The sequence below is a fragment of the Pteropus medius genome, unplaced genomic scaffold, assembly GCF_902729225.1.
Source record: "Pteropus medius unplaced genomic scaffold, Ma_sr-lr_union100, whole genome shotgun sequence".
In the NCBI taxonomy this organism is placed as follows: Eukaryota; Metazoa; Chordata; class Mammalia; order Chiroptera; family Pteropodidae; genus Pteropus; species Pteropus medius.
In genome coordinates this window covers 3,306,004-3,330,952 of record NW_024344370.1, presented here as the reverse complement: position 1 = coordinate 3,330,952, position 24,949 = coordinate 3,306,004, and the positions used below count along the sequence as shown (strand labels likewise).

The 24,949-nt window shown below is 41.9% G+C and overlaps 1 protein-coding gene across 1 annotated transcript in view; it reads left to right on the top strand.

Annotated features, from left to right (window-relative positions):
- Positions 1-2,023: 2,023 nt before the first annotated feature.
- Positions 2,024-24,949, top strand: part of LOC120608175 (chondroitin sulfate proteoglycan 4-like) — a 55,338-nt gene continuing 32,412 nt past the window's right edge. Inside the window, exons 1-5 of the mRNA XM_039869937.1 lie at positions 2,024-2,321; positions 12,045-12,208; positions 12,515-16,075; positions 17,705-18,175; positions 20,950-21,126. Coding sequence (XP_039725871.1) covers positions 2,243-2,321; positions 12,045-12,208; positions 12,515-16,075; positions 17,705-18,175; positions 20,950-21,126 — 4,452 coding nt within the window. The 5' untranslated portion in view covers positions 2,024-2,242. The remainder of the gene's footprint in view (positions 2,322-12,044; positions 12,209-12,514; positions 16,076-17,704; positions 18,176-20,949; positions 21,127-24,949) is intronic.

Here is a 24,949-nt window from a genome sequence, read left to right as displayed (position 1 = left end):
ATGGTATCAAGGCTCTGGGTGGCCAAGGTACTTCTCCTAGGGCACTTGGAAAAGATGGATGCAAAGCCAGTGGCCATATTCTCTAACTATAACATGTCTGCTTCTAGATCGAGAGGTCTCAGAAGCTCCTTCCAACAGCAACACTTTTAAGTTTTGTGATTATCTGAGTATGGGGGAAGAGAATACTCCAACTACCCACGTTAAAGCAGGTAATTATTGTGGGCAAGAAGAGCTCAGTCCTCTAGGATACCATTTAGAACCCCCTTCAGCATTGTCCCACTGTTGAGCAAGGAAGCTTGGATATTTTTTCCACTAAGTTCCTTCTGTCACTGGTTGAGAACTGCTCCTGCAAGCATTCACTTTTGCCTGCCTTGGGCACACATGGACACCCATACACAGGCCAAGCGTGTTTCTGGGCCTAGAGTAAGCTGTCATGCAGAAAGCTGCAGGAGCTTGTAGGAGAAAGTCAACAGCATGTAAGGTAATCATGCTGTTGCCAAAGGAATCATGAGCGCCAAAGGAATCTGAACTGGGGAAAAGTGTCCTTCACACTCATGCTACAAGTCCATCGTCAGTCAGCTGGACATCTACTCTTTGGCTCAGGGCTAGCAAATTTATGGCCTGCAAAATATACACAGGAGTTAGTATGATGTAAAGTGTGCTTGGATTAAAGTTGATTAAAGCTCTTTTGGTCATAAGTAACAGAATCCAATCTGCACTAGCTTAGGTTAAAGGGGACTTCACTGACTCTGGGAACCGAATTCCAGAAAAGGGAAGAGCTGCCTCCCCCACCACCTCCCAGCCCATGCTGTAAATCTTCTCTGTGTCTGCTCTCTTTTCTTATTATGGGCTAGCTTCTTTGAAAAAGCCAGGATTTGGCTACCTATAGCTTCTCTTCCTTCCCTGCAGAGAGGAGCAGACCCTCTTCCCTTAGAACTTTCCTGAAAGTTTCAAATTGGAACTGATTTAACACAGCTCTGCAGCAAGGCCCCGCTGCCTGACCAATCACTGTGGCCTGGAGAGGCCATGAAAGTTGGTGCCAGCTCCCATTTTCAACATATGGTGGGGGGCAGGATGGGGGCAGGGAATAGAGAGCAGTTCCCCTAGAGAAGGAGGGTGAGGCTCCCAGGAGAATGGAGGGCTGCTGGGCAGAGGAAGCATATCTGCTCAGGAGAAAAACAAATCAGATTATCTGTTCAAGAAAAGGTCGAAATTGGATTCTTTGCTTAAAAAGCACTTTATTATAGAACTAAACCAAGTAAAGACAGGGCAAATGAAGTCATCTTTAATTTTATTAGGGAGAAAAAAATATCACTAGCATTGATTGCCTTTGTTGCACAAGCATTGGCATTTTGTCAAACACCAGTGTTGCATAGGGGGTAAATGTGGCCCAGATAAGCTGATCTAGAAGACCCTGAGCTCTTGTCTGTCAAACCCTGTCCTTGTCAGGCCCTGTTCAAGTGCAATTTTATCAGAAGCCTCAGACCTGAGAAAGGCTTTTTCTCTCCATGAGCACGTGCCCAAAATCAGGATGTGAGTGTTCCTGCACATGACGCTTGGCCTGGATTAATTCATCGAACAGACAGTTGCTCTCAGTATTCAATGAAATAACTTGAGGGACTGTCCTTTAAAATAAATTAAAACATAAGACTCATATTTGAGAAGGATTATGTCGTTTTTTCTCGTCCCATTCTCACTCATTCATCCAACATGTATTTGCTGGTGCTCATGCACCAAGAATACACTGGGGATACAGCAATAAACAAAACAAACCACCAGTCCTCCTGGAGCTCACTCTGGCCAGGGGTACTGGCTTCCTCAAAGCCCCGTTAGGATGCTACCCTCTGCATGAATCCTCCCTCCTACCAACACCTCCAGCCTCCATTTGCTCGCACACTTAACTCCATCGCAGATCTCGCCAGGCAGTACTGGGGCCACATACTCGGTGCCCTCTGGCGAGTGCCTGGGCGCTGGGCGTCCCCGCAGCAACCCCGATTGATTTCAACGTCAGCGCGTGAAAAAGGCCGGGCCTGCGCCACGGATCCGAGTGAGGCTGAGTGCTGATGGGGCGCAACAGCTGCAGGCTGGAAATGGCTCTCCCCGCCCCGGTCCAGCCCCCGAACTGGTTGGGGGCGGCGCCCCTAACCAGGCTCCGGGTCCAGGCCACCGGCAGGGTGGGGCCGGTGCAGGTAGCTCGGCGGCCTCCGGGAGTGAGCGCGGGGCGTGAGGCCGCCGCGGCGGGATGGGGCGGCTCGGGGCCCGCCGCCTCGTCCTGCTCGCCGCCTGCCTGGGGCTCTGCTGGGCGCGCGGGGCGCTCGGAGGTACGCGCCCCAACTTCCCTTCCCCGTCCCTTCCCAGGCCGGCCGCGCGCGGATTCCGCCAGAAGAGGGTGGGTGGGGAGCAGAGCAGAGGGCGTGGGCAGGGATCCCCTGTGCTCCGGGGGCTGGTCCCGCAGCGATCCCTACTTTAACTCTCGGGCCCTGCTTTCGTTCCCAAGCGGGGCGCCGGGGGAGGAGACTGCTCCGTCCCGCGCAGAGACGTCGGCGCCGCGGCGGAAAACCTCCAAGTCCCGGCTCCGCGGGGCCGGGCCCCTCCGATCCCAGCCAGGCCCGGGAGGCACCGGGAGGGGCCTGGTCCCGACCTCCGCGCCGTCTGCGGGTGCGCGGTTTCACAGCCCTTGTCCTGGTTGCGCTCCGACTAGCAGAATGAAGGATTCCTGTTATCTTCCCCGATGATTCTTTTCAGTTCTGCTCCTTACCCAGGACCCGTGAGGGTTTCTGGAGCGCACGTGACCGTCACGGTTTTGGGGCCTTACCCTCATGTCCGAAATCCTTCGGTCGCTGGCCTCCTGTTCCCTATGACCCTCTTTGTATTCGCTTAAATTATCTGGGCTCATTTCTTTGAAAGTGCTTTACATTTCTACGGAGGTTCTCAGAAGCGAAAAATTGCCACTAAAATTGTAATCATTGAGACTTTTTTTACACAATCGAGCCCTGCATTTGGGCCTTCCCACACTCTGTGACTTAGAAATTTAATTCAGTTCATTAAAAGATTTCCTTCGAGACTTTTTTAGAGAACACATTTTAAATCAAAGGCCTTCTATTTCTTTATAGTAATTGGATTAAATTCTGGACGCTTATTAATTCATTTTAGGCTTGGCCAGTGTCATTGCTGACGGTTTCACTAGGAGCTGTGGAGTAATGTTCCAGCCCTGAGCCGCCTGTACTGGTGGATGCCTTCCTCTTGAGTATGTGATCCAGGGTCTCTTTCCAGCTCCTCCAGCTCTGCTCCAGTCCTGCTGTTCCGGAGCGCCCTTCCAGAGCTCCTCCCTCCACACCTTCCTCCTTCCTTTCTTGTTCCTCCTCTTCCCCTTCCCCTGCCTCTTCCTGCCTGGCAGGCAGGATCCATTGGGCCAGTCTGGGAACTGGAGGTCTGGGGCTGCTTTGACGGTGGCTTTGGTGTGGCTTTGAGGGGGAAGGTGTGAGCTGCAGGCTAGAGAGATCTGAGAGGACAGCGAATGGTATTGGGGGACAGATTGGGTGTGATGGGTGATGAGCGAGTGATCTCAGTGGTCAGTGTAGGGTGATGAAAACCCATGGCTTTGCAGTCGGATGGACTTGGGTTTCAATTTTGTTTTATGTATATTTACATATATTTCTTCTCTAGGTCTTGATTTTGCATCTGTAAAATTGTGATAATAGCTTCTGCAGAGAGGCTTGAGTAAAATACTATGTAAGACCTCCTAGCAGCCTGAGAACTACTCGATCAATGCTCAGTTCCGTCCTTTCCTACTCATTACCCTCTTTCCTTTTTTTTCTGTGCAATTAACGGGTATGAGGCCAAGGACCAATGGGTAAAATATTCATTTAGGGGTTCAGAGTGTGGACAGAAGAGATTTACTGAATAAAAATTCCATAACATATACTTTAATGCATATAACTGTTCTTCACCCATAGCTCTGATTGCGTGACAAATACCGATACCAAAGTCTTACCAAAAGTTACTTTACAGCACTTTGAAGAATATTTTCTTGAGTGTGTGATCAGCCAGATATGTGATCTGAATTTACGTTTCTTCCTTATCTCTTTGGGTGACTCAGGCTATGGCTTTGAAGAATCTAATTGTCAAAGACTTGGATTCTTAGAGGACAAAAGATGATGTGTCCTCACTTGGCGAGTCTTTCCACAACAGAAAGTCACCTTTGGTAAACTGATTGTCTCTGTAATAATATCTTCAGCATACACCCCTAATATAGCTCTATTTGCAAATCAAATATCAGTACTACTGTCACCAGCCACTTTCTCAAGGTATAGATACACTTAGCACTAGACCCATGTTGTTAATAGTTCAATAATTTTTCATTTTTTTCATACCTTCTTGCTGGTTCCTTTGCATCATTTGTATATATCTTTATGACTTGTTTGCTGGATTTTTTTTTTAAATGATCCTTTTTGTGAGGATCTGTTTAATTATGATGAGAGAATATAATTTTAAACCCAGTTAATCAGGTAAACCCACGTGTGGTGTGTCACTGAATAGGGAAGGAGAGTGAGGGCATCCTTCTACCTTGTAGAACTTCTGCTTCTCCCTAAGAGAGACTTGTGTACCCAGCAGGGGAGACTCACATGCCAGCTGAGGCAAGATGCCAATCAATCTGTAAAGCAGAGATGAATAAAGCTTCAGTTCTTATTTGTTTGTTTTATAGATGAAAAACAACCCCAGAAGTCCTAATATTTTCTTCCAGCTCTGCAGTGAATAATCTTGGCACCTCACTTCACCATTTCTGCCTGAAGCTGTGGTGCCCAACCAGCAGCTGGTATGGCAGGAGGTGACATGGAGTGGGGGATCATGGTGCTGGAGCATCCTTACCCCACTCATGGTTGCTGTTGTATGGGAACTAATGGGTCCTAGAGTGGCCTGAGAGGCTGATATTTGAAGGGAAGCCCAAAAGCCCAGGTTTTATTTAAAATTTCTTTTATTTAAAACAAAATTTAAATTTAATTTAAAAAATATAGTTGCATAGGTTATATAAAACACAGACAAAACTCGTCCCCTATACTTCTGGGTTCCTTTCCAATACTACTACTTTATTTACCTTTATATTTCTACTTTATTTACCTTTATATTACTTAGTCCAGTACCTACAGACGATAGGTGCTCAGTAAATATGAGTGACTGAAGGACAGAGTCCCTGGGGATTGTGGTGGGCAGAACTACATGTCACCCCACCACCACCACCACTACCACCCAGAAATTCACATCCTAATTTCCAGAACTTGGACTAGGTGACTTTACATGGCAGAAGGAACTCTGCAGATGTGAACAAATTAAGGATTTGGGGATGGGGAGATTATCCTGGATTATCCGGGTTGACCCTAAATGCTATCACAAGGGTATTTAAAGAGGAAGACACAAGAGTCAGAGTCAGAGAAGGAGAATGTGATGGGGGAGGAGGTTATGAGCCAGGAAATGTGACAGTCTCTAGAAGCCCCAGAGCCTCCAGAGAAATGCAGACTGCAGACACCTTAATTTTAGCTCAGTGAGCCCCATCTTAGACTTCTGCCTTCCAGAACTGTAAGACAATAAATCTGTGTCATTTTAAGCCATTAATTTGTAGTAATTTGTTACAGCAGCAATAGGAAACTTATGCAGGGAGTTTTTGTCCTAGTAAAAGATAATAACAAGAGCCATATAGTTCCGATAGTCAGACGATAGCACATGGCATCAGAGAGGAATGAGGGGCTGTGGGCTTTAGGGAAGGTTCTGTCCCTGTGGGGTGTGAGGCTATGTCCAGCACTTACTCCAAAGACTGTGACTGGGACCTGGAAAGCTCCCAAGCAGTGGGGTAGCAAATATGGAAACGCATGTCACGTAAGTGAAGCATCCAGGATAGGACATAGGCTCTGTAGTCACTAAGAAGGGGGTTGTCGGCTCTACCTGGGCTGGCCAGGGGCCAGGACTGCTTCACTGCTCCATTCCAGGGAGTGCTACAGGAATCTACAGATTCAGCACGTACAGATCCCCCTAGAGTTGCGTGGGTCACGTGGGTCACGATCTGCAGGGCTGTGTGCAGCGGGCCTGGAGCGTGCCCCATTGAGAGGAGGTAAGGGAAAGGGTGTCAATGTCCTCTGCAACCCGAGCAGCTGGTGTGGAGGCTAATATTTCAGGAATGAATGAAAAATGAGAGCCTAGTGGGCCCTGCTCTGAAACAGCAAGAATTCCAAAGCTGTAAATTGCTCTGGCTCTACCTGGAAACCCAAGATTTGCATTCTCACAGTGGCCCTGGGCCTACTACCTGTTCCACCCTGTCCCCCCACCTCCCGCCTCCTACCCCAATGTGTCAGCAACACCTTAAGCATAACAATGTGGTGCCAGAGGCTCCCTTCCGTCTGTGCACTCCCCCAACCCCTCAGCTCAACATCCCCTCAACTGCCTGCTCTGCATCCATGGAGCCAATATCTCCTTGCTCATTTATTTTGTTCTAATTTAAATATTAAGAGACTCAAAAGTTTTGTTGGAGAGACTTTTAGAACTGTCCCTGTGGGGATTTGCTTTCAATGAATAAAGAGGTTGGGCCTCCCACAAGTTATTTCATCTTTCTCAGAGTACTCTGGATAAAGTTAGTTATCTCTTGAATAAATATCCCACTTCAGATTGATAAAGTGTGCACCATCGATAGCATAGTGAAACATGGTAGAGATTCTTAAGAATAGAATTGTAGGGCAAAAAGTGGCTTTTTTTTTCCTAGTAAGTTATTCCACTCAAATGATAGCATGAGCAAGAGCTGCTGCATAGTGTTATGAATCTCTCAGGCCTTCACCTGAGGATTTTGTATCGTGCAAATATTTTAGCGGAGTAGTTTTGTTTCTGTTGTTTTTTTAATTTTAATTTTAAATATAAGCTCCTATACTTATCATATATCATCTGTAGAACATATTTGGGGGAAAGGTAATGTGTAAAGGGGTACAATATAAAAATGCCCCCAATATTATATTATGATAATATTATATTATAAAAAGTAGAATACCGAATTTTGATTTTCAGTGAAAGCAATCAGTTCTGAAATCTTTTTTTGGAATACTTTCCTAGTAAGTTTGCATCCTACTGCTCTTGATTCCCCTTCACACAGTCACCAAACTGATCTTTCTAAAATACATTTCTTCCCAACCAAAACCCACTAATTCTTCCCCACTGTCTGCAGAATAAGGTTTGACATTCTTAATATCGTTTGTAAGGCCCTCCTGGTGAGCGGGCCCCTGCCCATGGGGATCCAGTTGGTCAGTCAGCCATTTCCTCAGTTCATTCAAAATTTCTTGTCATATATGCACCAACAAAACAAAGCAAAAGGAAACCAAAGCCTCTCTTCCCAGAGTCTCCTTCTCAGTGAGGAGACACCCAGCCAGAAATCTGGATTTACCCCCGTGTTTTCTCCCTTTCCCTTCCCTGAGAGTCCTTCTTAAATATCTCTTGAGCCCACCTGCTTCTCCCCATGTCTGCTTCCCTGTACGCACCATCCCTTTTAGTTCATTCTTTGCATCTCAGCCAGTGTCAGCTTCTAAATTGCAATTTCATTGTGTCGTTTCCCTGTTTGATCCCTTTATGGCCCTCTTTGGATCGAGTCTGAACTCTGATTTGGCTTCCAAAACTGTCATTTATTGAGTGCCTACAATGTGCTGTGCACTGTTGTAGGCACTGAGAATCGAGCAGCAATCGAGACTAATAAATGCTCTTGAACTAAAAATCTTACATTCTATTTATGCTGGTTTGATATTGGGGCTGAATAATAACCAAGAGAACAAATAATGAAAGTAATGAGAGATCATGATAAGGGCCCTGAAGGAGTAGTCACCCACTGGGTGGGTACATTTGCAAGCATGAATGAGGGTGTGTGTGCACACTTTAATTGGGAAGGTCTTTCAGATGAATGCAGTGGCATTTGCCCTCTGACTGTTTGCCCCCGACCCCTCAAAGCTCTGCAACTTCTACCCTGGCCAACACTCCTCACACTGTACTGGACCTTTAGTTCCTTGCAGTCATCTCTTTCCTTCCTTCCTATCTCTCCCCTCTTTTTTTTCTCTCCTCTTCTCCCCACCCCCTTACCAGCTCTTCTTAGAAGCCATTACCTGAGGGCCTTTACTCCACCCTCCTGTTAGGTCAAGTGCTTCTATTTTGGTCTACATTTCCCAGTTAATAACTGAGCAACTGTAATTGCTTGATTAGCAGTCTATCTCATTCACCATTGAATCTCCAGTACCAAACACTTGGTATATTTGTGGACAGAATAAGTGCATGTAAGATGGGACTCTTGAAACTGTCAGAGAGAGACACTTTATGATTAGATCGTTCCTTTCCTCATATCCCAGATTGACCCCTAACAAGCTTCTGTTGTACCAACTGTCTAATGTCACTTGGGTGCACTCTTCTTCCTAAGCAGCTTTCTCCTCTGCTAGATTGCAAGCCCCTTTGTCTTATTCATTCCCTACCTTAAACTCCTGATAGTACCTGGCACATAGTAGTTGCTCAAATAGTAAAAACAAAACAGCAACAAACAAACCCCCAAACAAACACAAAACCCAAATCAAACAAAAATGCAGGAAGATGTAGTTTAGAAGAAGCAATGAGAACCAATTCTAAAGTAAAGAAAATAAACAATCACCCACCTGGGAGAAATTAGAAATAGAAATGCAAACTTGCCATGAAAAGAATTTTACCCACCTTACTGCCAAACTTTGGCTTCCATTCAACCATTTCACGGTTTATTTAAGCACACACGTTGCTCCGTTTTTTGTTCTCCTTGATTTGCTACACACATATAATACTGAAATCATACCTTTTCCTTCACTGCAAATAGGGATCACCTTTCTTTTTCTAGGAGCCAGTTTTACTTGTGCTTCTATTTGCTTTTCATTGTTATTTTGAGGCACTTATTGGGGCCCACAAAAGTTGGGGTCAGTTTGGAGGTAAGCAAGGAAGTTTTAAAACCAGAAGTTTTAAACTTGCTTCCTTGTTTTTCCCTTGAGGCAATGGAAATTTCTAGCCACCAGCTGGGGCTGGAATTGATTTAGTGCCAGAGAGGTGAACCGTGGGAAAATATAGGGATGTTGTTTATTAATGTTACTTAGTCATTCTCAGCGGTAGATTTTACGATTTAGAAAACATTTCCTGGTTTTGAAAACTTAACAATACAGCCTCTAAGTCTGTCAAAAATTGGAGTGGGGGGATTCAGTAATGGGAAGGCCAGGAGGATAAACGAGGATAGCTAGTGGGTTTATAATTGCTGGTGTCAACTATATGACCTTATCCCTACATTCTAGTTTTATTGAGTTTAACTATTAATGGCTGTTTTTAACTAGAGAAAAGGGCACTTGTACATATCTGAGGAAGTCTGTAGAGATCACAATCACCTCTGTATCAACTTCGTATCTCGGTAAAAACACTAGATTGATGGTTGAGAATGCTTGTTTTTTGTCTTAGCTGTGTTTCAAACTAACTATTGACTTTACCCAAGTCCCTAAGCCTCTCTAGACCTGAATTTACTCAACTGTAAACTAAGGGTCTACTAGGTTAGTTTAGTTTGTTTTAATAAATGCTTGCTTGCTGCCTGCCTATCTTAGGTGTGGTTCCATAGAGAGAGAGGGTTAGGCAGGAGTTCTTGTGCAAGCTAATTATTGAGTGAATACTATAAGGAGTCAATCGTAAGGAAGTGAGGATGCAGGATAATAAGTCAGGGGAAGCGCCCAAGCAAAGATGTAGTTTCAGCTGATCTAATCTCAGCCTTATCTCTGGAGAGCAATATGCTTCTACATATTTTATGCATCTGTTTCTGTTATTGGCTATAGGTTGCCCTCCAGGGCAGGGGATATAATTTTACTGAAATTTCTTGATTTTTATTGTTATTTTGAGGCACTTACTGGGGCCCACAAAAGTTGGGGTCAACAAAGTTTATTTGTTGGAAGATGTGTGCACCAATCTGTTAAAAGGGATCTAAATGGGGCACCGGCAGAATCTATTATATCACCTGTGTGCCAGGTACTGTGCCAGGTATTGGAGAGAGAAAGATAAAAGATATGGTCCCTGATCATAGGAAACTCATGGAATAGTGCAGGAGATAGGTGAATAAACAAGTAATTTTAATACAACATGCTCTTCATTATACACCCATTGTGGCAAAGTAGGGGTGGCAGATGACAGAGGCTGGCCGTTGCCAAAGGGCCAAGTCATTTTGTCTGCCTGATTGTTTAGTACCATTTTTTGGTGGGTGTTTTCTGGTGGGCATGCAATATAATGATATTCCCACTTCATGCTGACATTCATGCATCTATCCCAGATCTCCTTGTGCCTTTTCATTCAATCTGTCTCATTCTAGGCTCCTGACTGTCTGTCTGGGCCATTTACCGCTACCTATCAGGTTTTATGTATTCTAATCTCAGACCACTTCTCTCTCATACAAGATGGATGATGAAGTATATCGCCCCAAATTCTATTTATTTAGAAGATTTCCCATCACTAGTATTTTTCATGGCCACCCCGAAGAAGCACTATAGCGCAGTAGGGGTCCATTTTCAGCTTGCACCCATATGATGAAGTTAACTCCTCCATGAACCAAGCTCAGGTGTTTTGCTCCTCCATCGGCTGGTAATAAGGGATCCTCATGCAGCCATATGTGTGAGCTGAGGAAAAGGTGCTGGTGCAAGAATGAGAATGACATGGAGCTACCATCTCGTGTAACTTGCTTGTGCCTCTGGCCCTATTCATGCCGTATCCTGGATATACCACTTCCATTCCTTGAATCTCTTCTTCCATCATCTGTCTTGGCAATTCTGTCATGTCTGTCTCGGGGTGGATCTTTGCAGTGTTTGTGCTTCTAGGAGCCACCTTAGTAGTGAGTTTATACCATTTGCCAGCATGTTATATCCTCTACCTTAGGAGAGTACTCCGAAATCTGTGAATTCTCTCTTATCAACCTTATGTTTCCGTCCTCTTGATCAGATACCCTTAGTCCCATGTGTATTCTCCTAGCTACTGGCAGTCCATTCTGGGTGGGTCCTCCAGCTCCTTTATGGTCTAGTCCCTTTCCTCCCACATCAAGCCCAGCATGTCCCCACACAGGTTATGTTGTGCCTTAACCTTTGTTTTTGGTCTAGTAGTCGGGAGGAAAGATGGGGACATATCTTTAGGGTTCACATGTTGCTTGTAGGAAGAGGCCTCTGCATCTTCTTTAAGCACAAATAGTGCCATAGTTAATATGGAAATAGGTCAATTCTGTGGGTTACGAGGATTCAGAGGGATCTAAGGACCCAAGATATTTGAATACGTCAATCCAGTGTCTCCATTCCATATATCAAGGTTCCATTCTTTCTCAGCCAGAGCCATAGCCTTGTCAAAGCAAGCCTGTCTTGGTTGGGACTTTATCTGGAGCTCGACTACTCTGTTGATTAATTCCTGGGTGGAAGTCTCACCTTTCTCTGTCCTCCTGCTATAAGAGATGAGAAAGACTACCAGGGAAATACTCTGGCTTTCACATTTAGCTCGTAATTGTCAACTAATCTCTTCTAAATTTTATCTTTTCCCAAAACTTGATTCAAACTTAGCAATAGACACCCAATTCCATTGCCCTCATGGTTACTATTTGCCCTATATTTTTCACAGCTTGATATTTCATAGCCAGCTAATGTGTTCCCTTCTACTGTTATACCAGTTCACCTCCAGCGACTTGGGATTAGTTCCTGTGGAAGGGAAAGAAGCAGTATTGGGTAGATGGAGAAGTCGAATGGCAATTCAGTTTTAATGAAAGCCCCAGTCGCCCCTCTTGAGACTTTTGAAGAGGGACTGACCCATCAGAGCTGTCCTGAGTTAAGGCGAGCGAACAGTGAGCTTTTGTACCCCCATGTCGGATCCGTGGGACACCCAGGAAGCAGGGGTGGCCTTGAGCAGGGCAGTTTTCTTCAGTAGGGTCAGTCCCTGAAGGGAGATGACAATATAAAGTGGAACAGTCATTGTTTAATAAAGTTACTAACATGTTTCTTTTAAAAATTTCTCCCTAGCTTCTTTTTATGGTGAAAGCTATGTGGAGCTCAATACCATAGAAGTTTCCTCTGAGTTATCTCTTCGATTGAAATTTCAAACCAGCAAACCACAGGGATTACTTTTTCTTGCAGCCGGGAAAAATGACTACTGTATAATAGAACTTCTCTCAGGAAATTTATGGGTAAGATTTTTAAAAATCCTTAAAACCATATAAGCATTCAATTACTGGAGAGAAAAACAATGAGAGAGAAAGACAACAAAACAGTTATCCCTTGGATTCGTGTTATTTCACTAGAATAAAATCATGTGCCATCTGTAAATTCTCCAATTTGTCTTAAATATTTCGACTCTGAAAATTTTTAACCTCAATATGTAGCCCATAAATATAGAAAAAGTTTTCATGTCCATGTTTCTCTCTCTCTCTGAATGGCCCTGTTTTCTTAATAAAACCCTGTAACATGAAATCGATTGATTCTTTTTCTTTCAGGTGAGAGTGAATCTTGGGGCGGGTGAACAAGTACGCCTTTCTGAACAGAGACTTTGTGTGGATGACTTGACCTGGCATTTAGTGGAACTGTACTGTGTTAAGGATACTATCTCTCTGATTGTTGACAAACATTATGAGACGACTCGCCAGGTCACTGGTGGGATGCACAATTTGCACTTTCAACATGGAGTCTACGTAGGAGGCCACAGCGGACTTGATGTCCCTTACCTAGTTGAAGAGTTCCCCAATTTCCGTGGATGTGTGGAGGATGTGGTATTTAACCGGAGGGAGATCCTTACATCTCTTAGATCTTACCCTGGTTTTAAGAAGGTCTATGAGGTGTCACTGGGATGCAGTGATGAATTTTTTGCAGGAGAGGGTGAAGCCATCAATTTCTTTAGCTCCAGATCCTATGTCACCTTCCCACAATGGAAGGTGCAAGGGGAAGGGCTGTTGGAATTTGCTCTTCAGACTGGAACTCAACAAGCCTTGATTTTATTTCAGTCAGGTAGAGAAGGAGAGTTCGTCGCTTTGGAAATTGTTAAAGGTGTATTGAGGGCTCATGTAGGAAGGAGTAAAAGTAATACTCAGCTCTCTTCTTTTAGCTTAGTGAGTGATGACAAGTGGCATGTTATTCAACTCAGATTCACTGAAAGGCATCTGGACCTGATGGTGGATGAACAAGGGGTAAGGGCATCACTGCCTTTGAAAGGCAAACTGTTTGTATCTGAAGGCCCCCTCTTCGTGGGAGGTCTTGATAACCACAAGAGAGAAGAAGTTAAGAAGTTAGAACTTGCCTCTGTGCCTAGGAAATCTCGAGGAATCTCTTTCAAAGGATGCTTAAAAGGCTTGGAAGTCAACTCAGAAAAGAAGGCATTAAAGGATGCCCTCGTTTCCAAAGATATATCTGTTGGGTGTAAAATGAAATCTCGTGATGCCGAAAATCTTTCCATAACAACAACAGAAAATGCGCTTCGGTCAGAAGTTCTCCTTCCCACTGCTATTCCTGAGACTGGCAAGCTTTTCCTTCAAGATGCGAGTAGCTCTTTCTTAGTTCTGAATAACTTGGAGGTCCAAGAAGGTGGGCAAGCCTTGCTGGAACAAAGGCATGTGAAAATGGGTATGCAATTTAAAGATTTGGGTATCCACCATTCTCAAATACTATTTAAAATAAAGGAAATGCCTATTCATGGGTTCCTTCGATTAGCTGTTTCCCCTGAACAGGAGATGGAGAAGGCTTTTACTCTGTTAGATTTGGGGCAAGGGAAAGTTCGGTATATCCATGATGGTTCAGAAGAAGCTAGGGATTACTTCACATTTTCAGTCTCTTCCAAGAGCAAGGAGGAAATGCCTTTGTATCTACAAGGTCACGTTCCCTATGTGTTTAACATTATTGTCATTCCAGTAAATGACCCCCCATACCTTAAACTCCCTGAAGGAAACTTGCTTCTCCTGTTTGAGAACTCGAAGAAGCGACTGACTCCAAATATAATCCATGTGTCAGACCCTGACACAGATTCCTTGAATCTTAGTTTTTTGGTTCTTGGCAACTTCAATTCAGGTGCTGGATTTTTAGAAAATACCAATGATCCCGGGAGAGCCATTAATAGCTTTACCCATGGGGATTTAAAAGATGGCAACATTTTCTATGTGCACAGAGGCCATCGGAATTCTCGGATCCTTCTCAGAGCAAGTGATGGCGAGTTAGTTAGCAATACAGTGGTGTTACGGGTCATGGCTGTTCCTTGGGACTTTGAAGTGGCCAATAGAACAGGGGTGGTCGTACGGCAGGGTGACACAGTTCTGATTACACAGAGCAACTTGTCAGTGGCAGTTAACGGTGAACATTATGAGATGGAGACCCACTACATTATCACTCGTCTACCTCAGTTTGGCCAGATTCAGCGGCAGGAGTCAAGTGGCGAATGGAAACACGTTAGTACCTTTTCTCAGCATTCTATTGATCGGAGTCAGATCCGGTACTGCAGTACATTCAAAGAATTACAGCTAGAAAATGTTACAGATCACTTTAAATTTAAAGTTAACATAGAAGGAAAAATGAGTGGGGAGCTGATGTTTCCTGTTACTGTACAGTGGCTAAAGTTTACACTTCTGAAAATTGTTCCTCTCGAGATCGATAAAATGAACAGACAAGTATTGAATTGTGATCACTTACAGGCTGTAACAGAGGGTGTGGAAGTAGCTGAGAAGGAACTACATTTTAAGTTACAGACCCCACCTAAGAAAGGAAAATTGCTACTTGGCAATAAAATTCTAAAAACAAACTCAATCTTCAGCCAACATGACATTACAGACTCAAAGGTAAGTTATGAACCACAGGAGAGGCCTAGGGAAGACACACAAGATACTTTTAGGTTCTTGATTGTTGCAAAGCACATAGAATCAAAAGATTATACTTTCACAATAAACTTAAAAACTGCTAAGACAAACATTATTTTAACTAACAGAGGATTATTTGTAAAAGAAGGAGAAGGGAAGTTAATTACGAAATCGGAATTATTCGCTCAAACCCTGGATAATCAGACTTTCCAATATAAACTCACCAGGAGTCCTCAACATGGGAAGCTGAAACTGGTTAACTTTTCAGATTCTCTGGGAAGTCATGACAATATCACCACATTCACTAATGAAGACATAGTGAGTGAGCGGCTGATGTATGTCCACGATGACTCTGAGACCCAGTGGGATGAATTCCTCCTTGTGGCCTCTACTGCGAGCCAAGAAGGAGTGGTCAGGGGTCTTGACACAGAGCATTTGTCTACAGAACTCAAAGTCATCGTTTCTGTTGGGCTAAAAAATGATGAGAGACCCGTGCGTGTGGTAGATAAGGTCTTCCATGTTGTGCGGAACGGTCAGCGTTTATTGACACTGGCAGATCTCTGTTACCATGACCCTGACTCAGATTTTGATGATGGGCAGTTGCTGTACACCCGGCGGGGCATCCCAAATGGGGACTTAGTGCGAACCAGTGACCCCACTCAGAAACTCTACCAGTTCAGGCAAGATGACCTACAAGCAGGGCGCGTGCTCTTCAGGCATCGGGGTGCAGATTCAGCCCGCTTTGTGCTGTTTGTGACAGATGGCATCCACTACACGTCGTCCCTTCTTGAGGTCCGTGTGTCAGACCCCTACATCCAATTAGCCAACAACACGGGGCTGCTCATACAGAGAGGAAAAGACTGCAGGCTCACAGCAGCCAACCTTAGTGTCACCACAAACCAAGATATTAGAACAAACCACGAGATTGAATTCCATATCGTGCGGCCCGCAAAGCATGGCAGAGTGCTGGTCAACAACTCTGTGTCCCACTCATTTACCCAGCATGACTTGATGCAAGGACATGTGGTTTATAGGCACGATGGCAGTGGCAACTTTGATGTGTTGAACCTGACAGTGAAAGTTAAAGAAACATATTTAGAAGTGAGTGTCTATGTGCGAGTGTCCTTGGAAAACCACCAGCAACCCACCCAGGTTCTACACAGCAAGACCCTTGTAATTGAAGAAGGAAAATCAGTAAAACTGGGTAGAGGAAAGCTCCAGGTAGGTAGTCATCCTGGCACCACACAGTCTCACCCTCCCAGAATCACAGTGGCAAATCTATTTCTTTGCTTCTGAAAGCTATTTTTGTATTGATTTCTCTTCTGGTATTTGGAGTTACTTTTTAAAAAATGTAGATGCCGTTGGAAGATATGTGGGAAATTTACATGATTTTGATTCTACTAATTTCCCTATAGTTGGTAATGAAGATAAGCAATACTAAGCCTTATTTTAAAGCTGTGTGCACAAAGGCACATGAGTATGTGTGTATGTTTGGTATAGGATGAACTGGGAATGAACAAGGGATGTATATATTATAGTAGATAAAAGAGCTTTACTTTTTGAAATTTTTCATAGTGACATGGCCAATATTTTATTTGATCTGAGTTATATTTATAATGTGATGAAGCAGGAAATAAAAACTTTGAATAATTTAACAAACATAAAAAGGATTCTTAAACCAGCAGAGGATAGCATATTACAGTTTATTTCCTTAGCTCTGAGTGTAGTCTTGTTTAGTTTCCTGAAATAGATGGATACAATTGGCCTAGACCACTGGAATTCTGGGCGTGAGACCTCCCACCAGAAGCTACCTGGTTCCCTGGGGCTCCCTCTTGGACACTTCCAGCAGGCACAGTCATGCTAATCAGAGTTAGGAAAGAGTGTTCTTTTTAGAGTAATCTCGGACAGCTTCGTAAACTGATTTATGACAATTGGCCACAAATGCAGGTATTCTGTATCTACCTTCAGGACTGCAAACAAGTTTACTTGCAGGCTAAATATAGGCAATAACACCAAGTAGAAATGAATTCAAATCAGAAGCGGTTTACTAAGTAATGAGGTTTTTTGGTATCTTATATTCTGTAGTTTTAAAAAATTGTGTGAGAACATACTCTCCCTATTTTGTAATCATCAGTTTAATGTCTATTTAATATCCATAGGGGGGATGTACAATACATTTTTTAATTAAAATTATTGGGGGGATGCAATGAGAAGTTAATGCATTATAGAATTGTACACTTGAAACTTATATAATGTTTCAAATAATGAGTTTTGACTAAGGGAACATGGGGCCCACCAGCTTTTCTCAATTATTTTCTCAATTATTTATCTTAAGAGAGTTTATGTTTAAGTTTCCCCACGAGGGGGCGTGTGCAGGTCAGTGACTGTAAATCAGTTACAATGACAGTCGGGATGGATTTTACTGAATCAGTCGATTAAATATATATTGAAAATGTTGAACCAGTTAAAATGGGGGAGAAAAATAAACTTTCCCCTAAAGTCTTAGAATTTTAGTGATTCATCTGCTGCTGCTTCCACCTTTTATTTCTTTCACCTCGACTTTCTGAATCCTGAGTTTCTTGCCATTATGGACGATGCCTTGTTAATCTGTTAGCAGCTAGCTATTCAAGCGCTGTTGACCATTACTTTTCATTGCCACTAGGGCTAAAATTCAAAATATTGGCCTTAGTCACCAAAACAGACCCAGGCTTAAACTGTATATCCACCCTGATTGTAACTTAAGCCATTTGTGGGCATTAATAGAAAAAAATTTCGTTCCAGGGTCATGACTCTTACATGTATTAATGTGTTTCCCTTTTTGTGTCTGTGTCTTGTATATATAAACTCAAGGCTGTGCATGAAGATAATATTCCTTCAGAGGCAACGTTCATTGTCAGAACTCCACCAACACATGGCTCCCTCCGAAAATCTTTACTAGAAGAAAGCAGCTTGGGTGCAAATGAAAAGTCCCCATTGATTTTTACACAACAGGATATTGATGATGGTAACATCTATTATGTGCAGACAGCTCCTGACCAACAAAAGGATCGTTTTTTACTGGATGTGATGAATGGTTTCCAAGCTGTGAGTGCAGTTGAAATCTTGGTGGATATTGTTCCTAAGCAGATTCCTCTGGAGGTACGAAACTTCACAGTCCAAGAAGGTGGTTCCAGAGCACTCCTGGAAGATGACCTCAAAATTCCAAGCAAATACTTTGAAGGACTTGACTGCGAATTTGTTCTTCTCAAACCACCAAAACATGGTTATGTTGAAAATTCTCATTTTCCAAGAGTAAAGCTAATGAAATTTACCAGGAAACAGGTAATAACTCTCAGTTAATATATTTGGGTATGTTGGATAAGAGAAAAAAAAATAGCTTTATTATTTAGATTCATCAACTCTTGGGAGTGATAGAGCCTCAAAGGGTATCTGGTTAAACCTCCCAACTGGGAAGCCCTTTCCCAGCAACCTCATAGAGAGGTCATCTAGCCATTGCTTAAATATCTTACGTGATGGAAAACTTATTACTTCCTGAGATGAGCCCTTCCAGTTTGAAAAATAATTATTATAAAGTTCTTTATGCTGAGCAGAAATCTGTCACTTAAAAACTTCTCATAGGTCTTGGCTCTGATAGCCTACAGAACAAGTTGTACCTCCTTTTATGAAAGCTCTTTAGATATTTGAAGGAAAAAGTTATCAAATTCCTTTGTATTTTATCTTCTTTGCATTTGACTTCTCTGGTTTCTCTAGCTTTTGCTCATATGTCTTGAATTTCTAGCCCCTGCAACATCCTGGCTACCCAGTTCTAGAGGAACTTCACACTGTCAGTGTCCTTCTGAAAGTATGACACTCAGACATTTAACACAAGCATGCTTTAACCATTAGTGGATTTTTTTCCATTCATTTATTCTCTTGTTTCATAAACAGACGCTGATAGAGTATATACTCTGTGTCATGCCCTATGAAAATCAAAGCACTATCAATGGCTAAAATGGTCCAGCTCCTGTAATAAAGCAGTTGGACACAACTGCCAATCTGGTGTCCAATCAGCGTAAAATAACCAGAGTCAACTCTAGGCTGCTATCAAATTTCCGTGCTTTGGGCTAGAATGTTATTATTGTGAGACTGCTTTCTTATAGTGAATAAAAAAATGATTTCCATTACTTTCTTTTTAAATATTGAAAAGTAACTGGCAGATCCTCATCGTTTCCTATATAAGCTCCTAAGTGAGCGAGGTGAATATGAAGGAAGAACATTCGGGCAGAGGGAAGAGCAAGCGAACCGCTCTGTGTGGGGAGCATGCAAGTTTAATGTGGCCGGAGCTGCATGAATATGAGGAAAGCAATAGATGAGGTTAGGGAGGTCCAGTATGGGAAGGCCTTCGACTTCACCTTTGACCCTGAGTGAGGTGGAGAACAATGGAGGAGGGGGGATGTGAGCAGATGAATGACACAATACGCCCTGAACATGATTGGTGACAGGGGACCGAACACTTCTTATTCTTTTAAGATTTCCTACAAGTTTGTTATATCTTTTAATTTCAGGTCAGCGGATGCTTTTCTAGTGTTAGAAGTCTAGAAATAAAAATATTCCCATCAGACCCTCTTCTTTGCTTTTAGATTAATGCCTATTAAATGGCATATAATTTAGGGGAGTGCCACTTTATTGAGGAAAGACGAATTTCCTCAGGAAAAATAGTGAGGAGGTAACATCTATTTAAATGCTCTGTTTCGAAAGCTTATTAGATTAAAAATTCTCTTGCTCTCTGGTCAGTGCCATCTTCCATGTTTGTTTACAAATAGCTTGAGACAGCATGTTCCAAGAACATGTGGTCAGCCCTATGATCTGCAGTTCCCCTGCTTGTGGAACTCCAGAGAAATTCTCATTACACCTGTGTACGAATAGCCACAACTTCCCTTGAGATTCTCTGAGAGATCAAAAGTCTTTGCTCAAAGGAAGTGCACCATAGGAATGGGTGAAGTTGAACTCTTAAAAATTTTGGCTGTATTTTATCAAAACAAACAACCCCAGAGACTTTTTCAGAAGTTCACCTATTCCTGTTGGGCTTTGGAAATTCTGTGCTGTTGTATGTTTGGGTCACGGATTCACTGAAGCCAAGTTCCTTTCTAGCTTTAAAATTCTCCTGGTCTCTGATTTTGCTCCTGTGCTCTTGGGTATTTCCATCAGAGCCTTAAAGACATGAAAGGCATTTCTGATCAAATTGGTGGTTGCTAGAAATCCAAGAGAAATAACTAATTCATTTGATGACCATTTCAGAATGAAAATTAGAAAGATGAAATCTAAAAGGGATAAAAATAAATGTTTGCATTTGGGTTATTACAGTGAGGTAGATCTGCCTTGATAGAATAATTTGGTTCCAATATATTTCATTATATTTTGTCCACAAGAGATATATGGTAGCTAGTGTTGGGTAGCATCTATTAAGAGATACATCAAAAAACAATTGTATTTTGAAGGAGGAGAAACAGCATGCTGATGTAGCAGGTGTAACCTCTCATATGAAAAAAACAATTAAGGGAATAGTTTATGCTTAACTCAGAAAAGAGAAGTTTAGGTAAACTTAAAAGTTGCCCGTATGTTTACAAAGAGCAGAAATCCAACCAGCAGGTGGAAACTTCAGAGCCTAAATCTAACATTCTGACTTGCCCAACAAAGCAATCCACAGCTTCAAAAATTAGTCACTCTAAATAAACAAGTAGAGTCTGAATTTTAGTGGATGTTGTTCCATTGGAAGAAAGGCTGGATTATATCACTTACCTACAATATATTTTAGTGTTAGAAATAGCCTTTGAACTTTGACTTCTGATGACAATCCAGCGTTCTTTTTACCCTACATTGCTTGATCACTCTGTTCCTCCTTAAACTTATTTCTAGAATGCAGCATCTATTCATAAAAACTATACAATTCATCATAATTTACACTCTAATTGTCAGAATCGAATTTCATGGTATGGACACATGTTCTGTGTTTTAGAGAGTGATTAAAAAAAAACTAAGATTTATTTATAGCAATTTACTTATATTTTTAAATCACATTTTAATAAGTTGGTGATTTTTTTTGCTGTTGTTAATAGGTGGAGAATGAATTAATTTACTATGTTCATGATGATAGTGAGGAACTTCTTGACAATTTCACCGTCTTTGCAAATAGCTTAGAGCTGGGAAAACAGAGTTTTCCCCAAACTCTTTTTGTGACTGTTGAATCAATAAATGATGAGGCTCCAGTAATAACAGCCAATAAAATTCTCCAGGTAAGTGCTTCGTGCTCTTTGATTTATCATAATAACATGAGAGCTATCACTTTGATTTTCTTTTGTATTATTCCTAATGCTAAATAATAAGACATATGACTATGTATGTACAGTTGACATATTCCTACTGGTTTTAAATAAATGATAGTTATTACCATAACATTTCAGTGATAGTTATTACCATAACATTTCATTGTGTGTCGAGAGATGATGAATCACAACGAGTTACTGTCATATTATATTTCTCAAGCGGACACCACTCACATTGTATTCCCTGATGCCTGGCCTTTTCTAGTTAGGTTAGGAAGGTGTTGGTAGCATAGTGGTTAAGAGAGTGGGCTCTGCTGTAGACAGATTGGGTGAGAATTGGCTCCCCAGTATTTCCTATGTGATCTTGGGCAAGTCATTTAGCTTTTTAATTTGCTCTCATCAAGGCAGCGGAAAATGGAGGCAGAGTTGTGAAACTTAAATGCTAAAATGATAGTAAAATTCTCCCACAGTGACTGACACGTGGTTAGGGCTCAATAAGTGGTAGCTATTATTACTAAAAAGTTCCAAGGACGCACTAATTTTAGAATAAAATAAAGCTTCCATACAGTTTTGTATTTTGCCGGTCCTGGGAGCTTCTATCACCCTCCACTCTTTCCTAGAATCCCCCGCGAGTGGCTCTTAAGCACTCAGATAAACATGCCTTAGCTGCCACATGGTATCCTCTCCTGATCTGGAGCTCTGAGGTAAGGTCTGCTGTTGTGGCTTCTGTTGTCCACACGAAGGGGCCGAAGCACAGGAAGCCTTCTGGCTCTGAAGGCATCATTTCCTGCCACACCAGATCTCCCTGCATCGATGCTGATGATCCCATCCATGCTGGTTTACATTCAAGTATCCTAAAGCTTTCATATAATAGACCTGGTTTTAACTCACCCCTTCTTACTGTCCCTTCTTCTAAGGACTTGGATGTGAACCCACTGTTCTGGCTTGGAGAATAATCGTAATTGTTATAATAGTGAGTATTCAAAAAATAGGTATTAGCTATTATTATGTGCCAAGTACTGCTCTAAGGGTATATAGCTCACTGAGATATGTGCTACCATTTCCCTCATGGGACAAATGAGGGAATTGTGTGACAGCTGAATGACAGGCTCACGATAGAGTGACAGCATGGGAGCCTAATGGCTTGTTCATGCCTCTTTTTATGGTCTCCAGCAATGTCTGACACATAGTACAAAATAAATGTTTGTTGAAGGAATGAGTAAATGAAAATATTAGTTGTCAATTCCCCTCAACACTGGCCCATGTTTCAGAGACCAGGCTTTTGTCTTGGCTCTTTCTTCCTTCAGAAGAGCTGCATTTCTGAGAGAATCCTTGGCCCCTTGTAGACACATTCATTAGATACCACTTCATCAAGATACTTTACAACATGTAAGAGGTTTCTGTGTTTGGGGATGGGGATGGGGTCAGATTGTTGCCTTCAGCTTTTAAGTCTCTGCAACTACCCATCATTATAGCCCTGCCTGCCAGGTTAGCCTTGCCTGCCCATACGCTGCCCACGTGCCTTGTTCTTTCTGAAGGAAAGGAAGTGGGGATGGAAGGAGCAGGTCTATTGTCTGAAAAACCGGCTAATTCACTATTGCAGCTCAAAGTCATGGTAAGGAGGGGAAATAAAGAAAATAAAGGAAAATAAAGGAAAAATATAATAAATTATAAAAATTTTAAACATTTGAAGAAAAATTTTAAACATTTGAAGAAAAAGAAAATGATTGTAATATTGCTTTCCTATTATATATATTGCAAATGAAATTGTTGCAAGAATTTTAGAATAATGAAATCTTGTGCACTGAAATTGATGATATAATCACAATGTCTATTATCAATCTCAGCATAATTTAGACTTCGTGAGAAAGAGCCAAGAGGCAGCCAGGGAGTTGTCTTGCTAGTTTTGAGAGCCCATATAAGCAGTTTATAATGTCTAAGACATTCTTTACTTTCTGTCCCTAATTTTTTTATTGGCATATGATAGCTCTGTCATATCCATGAAAATATATTATAATAATAGCAAATGAGAATTTAAAAACTTCCTGGCAAGACTGTGTGTGTTGGACATGTTGTAAGATGTTCTCACAAACCAATAACTTTTAGAACTATTAGAGAATTGTCACATATCAAGCTTGTTAACTTTCTGAAAACTAATGTATGAAAAATATGCATTTCATCAGAATAAAAGAGCTTCGGGGGTGTATATTCCAACAACAGATAGTTTCTCCAAAGCTTTGGTGAATGGTTAAAATTTACTGGATTATTTTAGACAGTGACTTTTCATTTTCTATATTTCAAAGCATATCGAACAGTAATAATGATGATCATAATTATAATGATAGCTAATGCTTACATAGTACTCTGTGCTGCTGATTTAAGTACTTTATATTTATTTACTCATTTAATCTTCAACTACTCTGAGACACCGCTTTTAATTTAAGGATGAGGAATGTGAGGCACAGAGAAGCTTAGATATTTGCCCGAGATCAAAAGTGGAAGAGCCACTGGTAGACAGGAAGTGGCAGAGCTAGGATGCAAGTTCTTACTCATAACCATGACGCTCTCTTGCCTCTTCCTTCGCAGTGACAGTTAAGAAGCCCAAGGACCCGGTGTAATAGATAAAGCAAGTATTGCTCTTATTCCCATTTTAAAGAAGAGAGAATTAGAGTTTCAGAGGTTAAGTAACTTGCACAAAGTAACAAAGTTAGATAGTGGCAGAGTCTGGAGCAAAGTATGAATTCATAAGTCCTCTGTATTATTAAGGTTCTCCAGAGAACCAGAACCAATAGAGTGTGTGCGTATAAAGATTTTACACACACGCATATATTTATATACACACACATGCACATATATATACATACACATATATATACACACATACATACACTTTCTCTGACTTTAATATGTATTTTTATATTTATATAATATATATTTTAATACATATGTTTACACACACACAGACTATCTCTGACTATTGAAATAGCATTTTCTCAAGACCTTCATAATATCCTAAATGACCCCAACTTTCCTTACTTTACATTAGAGCCTGCAGGAGGTGGCCAAAGGGTCATCTGCAATCTACTTGGCAGTAGGAAGAGAGAGTGTGGGGGATAGAGCTGCTGACAGCATCTCAGACTCTGGGTGGGAGTTCAGAGGCAGAAATCTGAAGGTTAGCCACTCTGTCCCAGCATTTCAAATACATTTCTTTCTCCTGATGTGCTTTAAACAACATTTCCTTAAGCCATAGCATTGTGGCTGGATGATCTCCAAGGCCATTTAGTGGTACTGGAGATCATTTCTGTCCTGACAAACTGGAATTAGACATTGGAGTTAGACTATCTCAGGCGAATCCTTTGCATTTTACTCTGAAATATATTCTACTGAATACTTTTGTATTCCAGTGTGACCAGTGGTTTTTGAGCATAGCTGGTAGGATGTGTTTGTATCCACAAGGGGGCTTCATTTTCCTATTTTTCAACTTTGGCTTTCTATAATACTGTACAATTTTTTTTTTTTTGTACCAAAAATAGAACCATTTGCTTGTTTCCGATAAGCCCTTGTCATCACTAAAAAGAGCTTTGAGAGCTAGGGACAGTGGAAGAATTAGGGCAGCAAAGTCTGCAATGATGACTGAGGCCTGGAAGGGTCAAATAAGGGAGAGTGAATTCATGAACATTTCATATCCCTCATTGGAATTCAAAACAATGGTCTGGGTTTTCAGATATTAGAATCACAATCAGGATTGTAATGAATCATAATTAGGTTTCTAAATTCCATTAGCCTCCTGTTT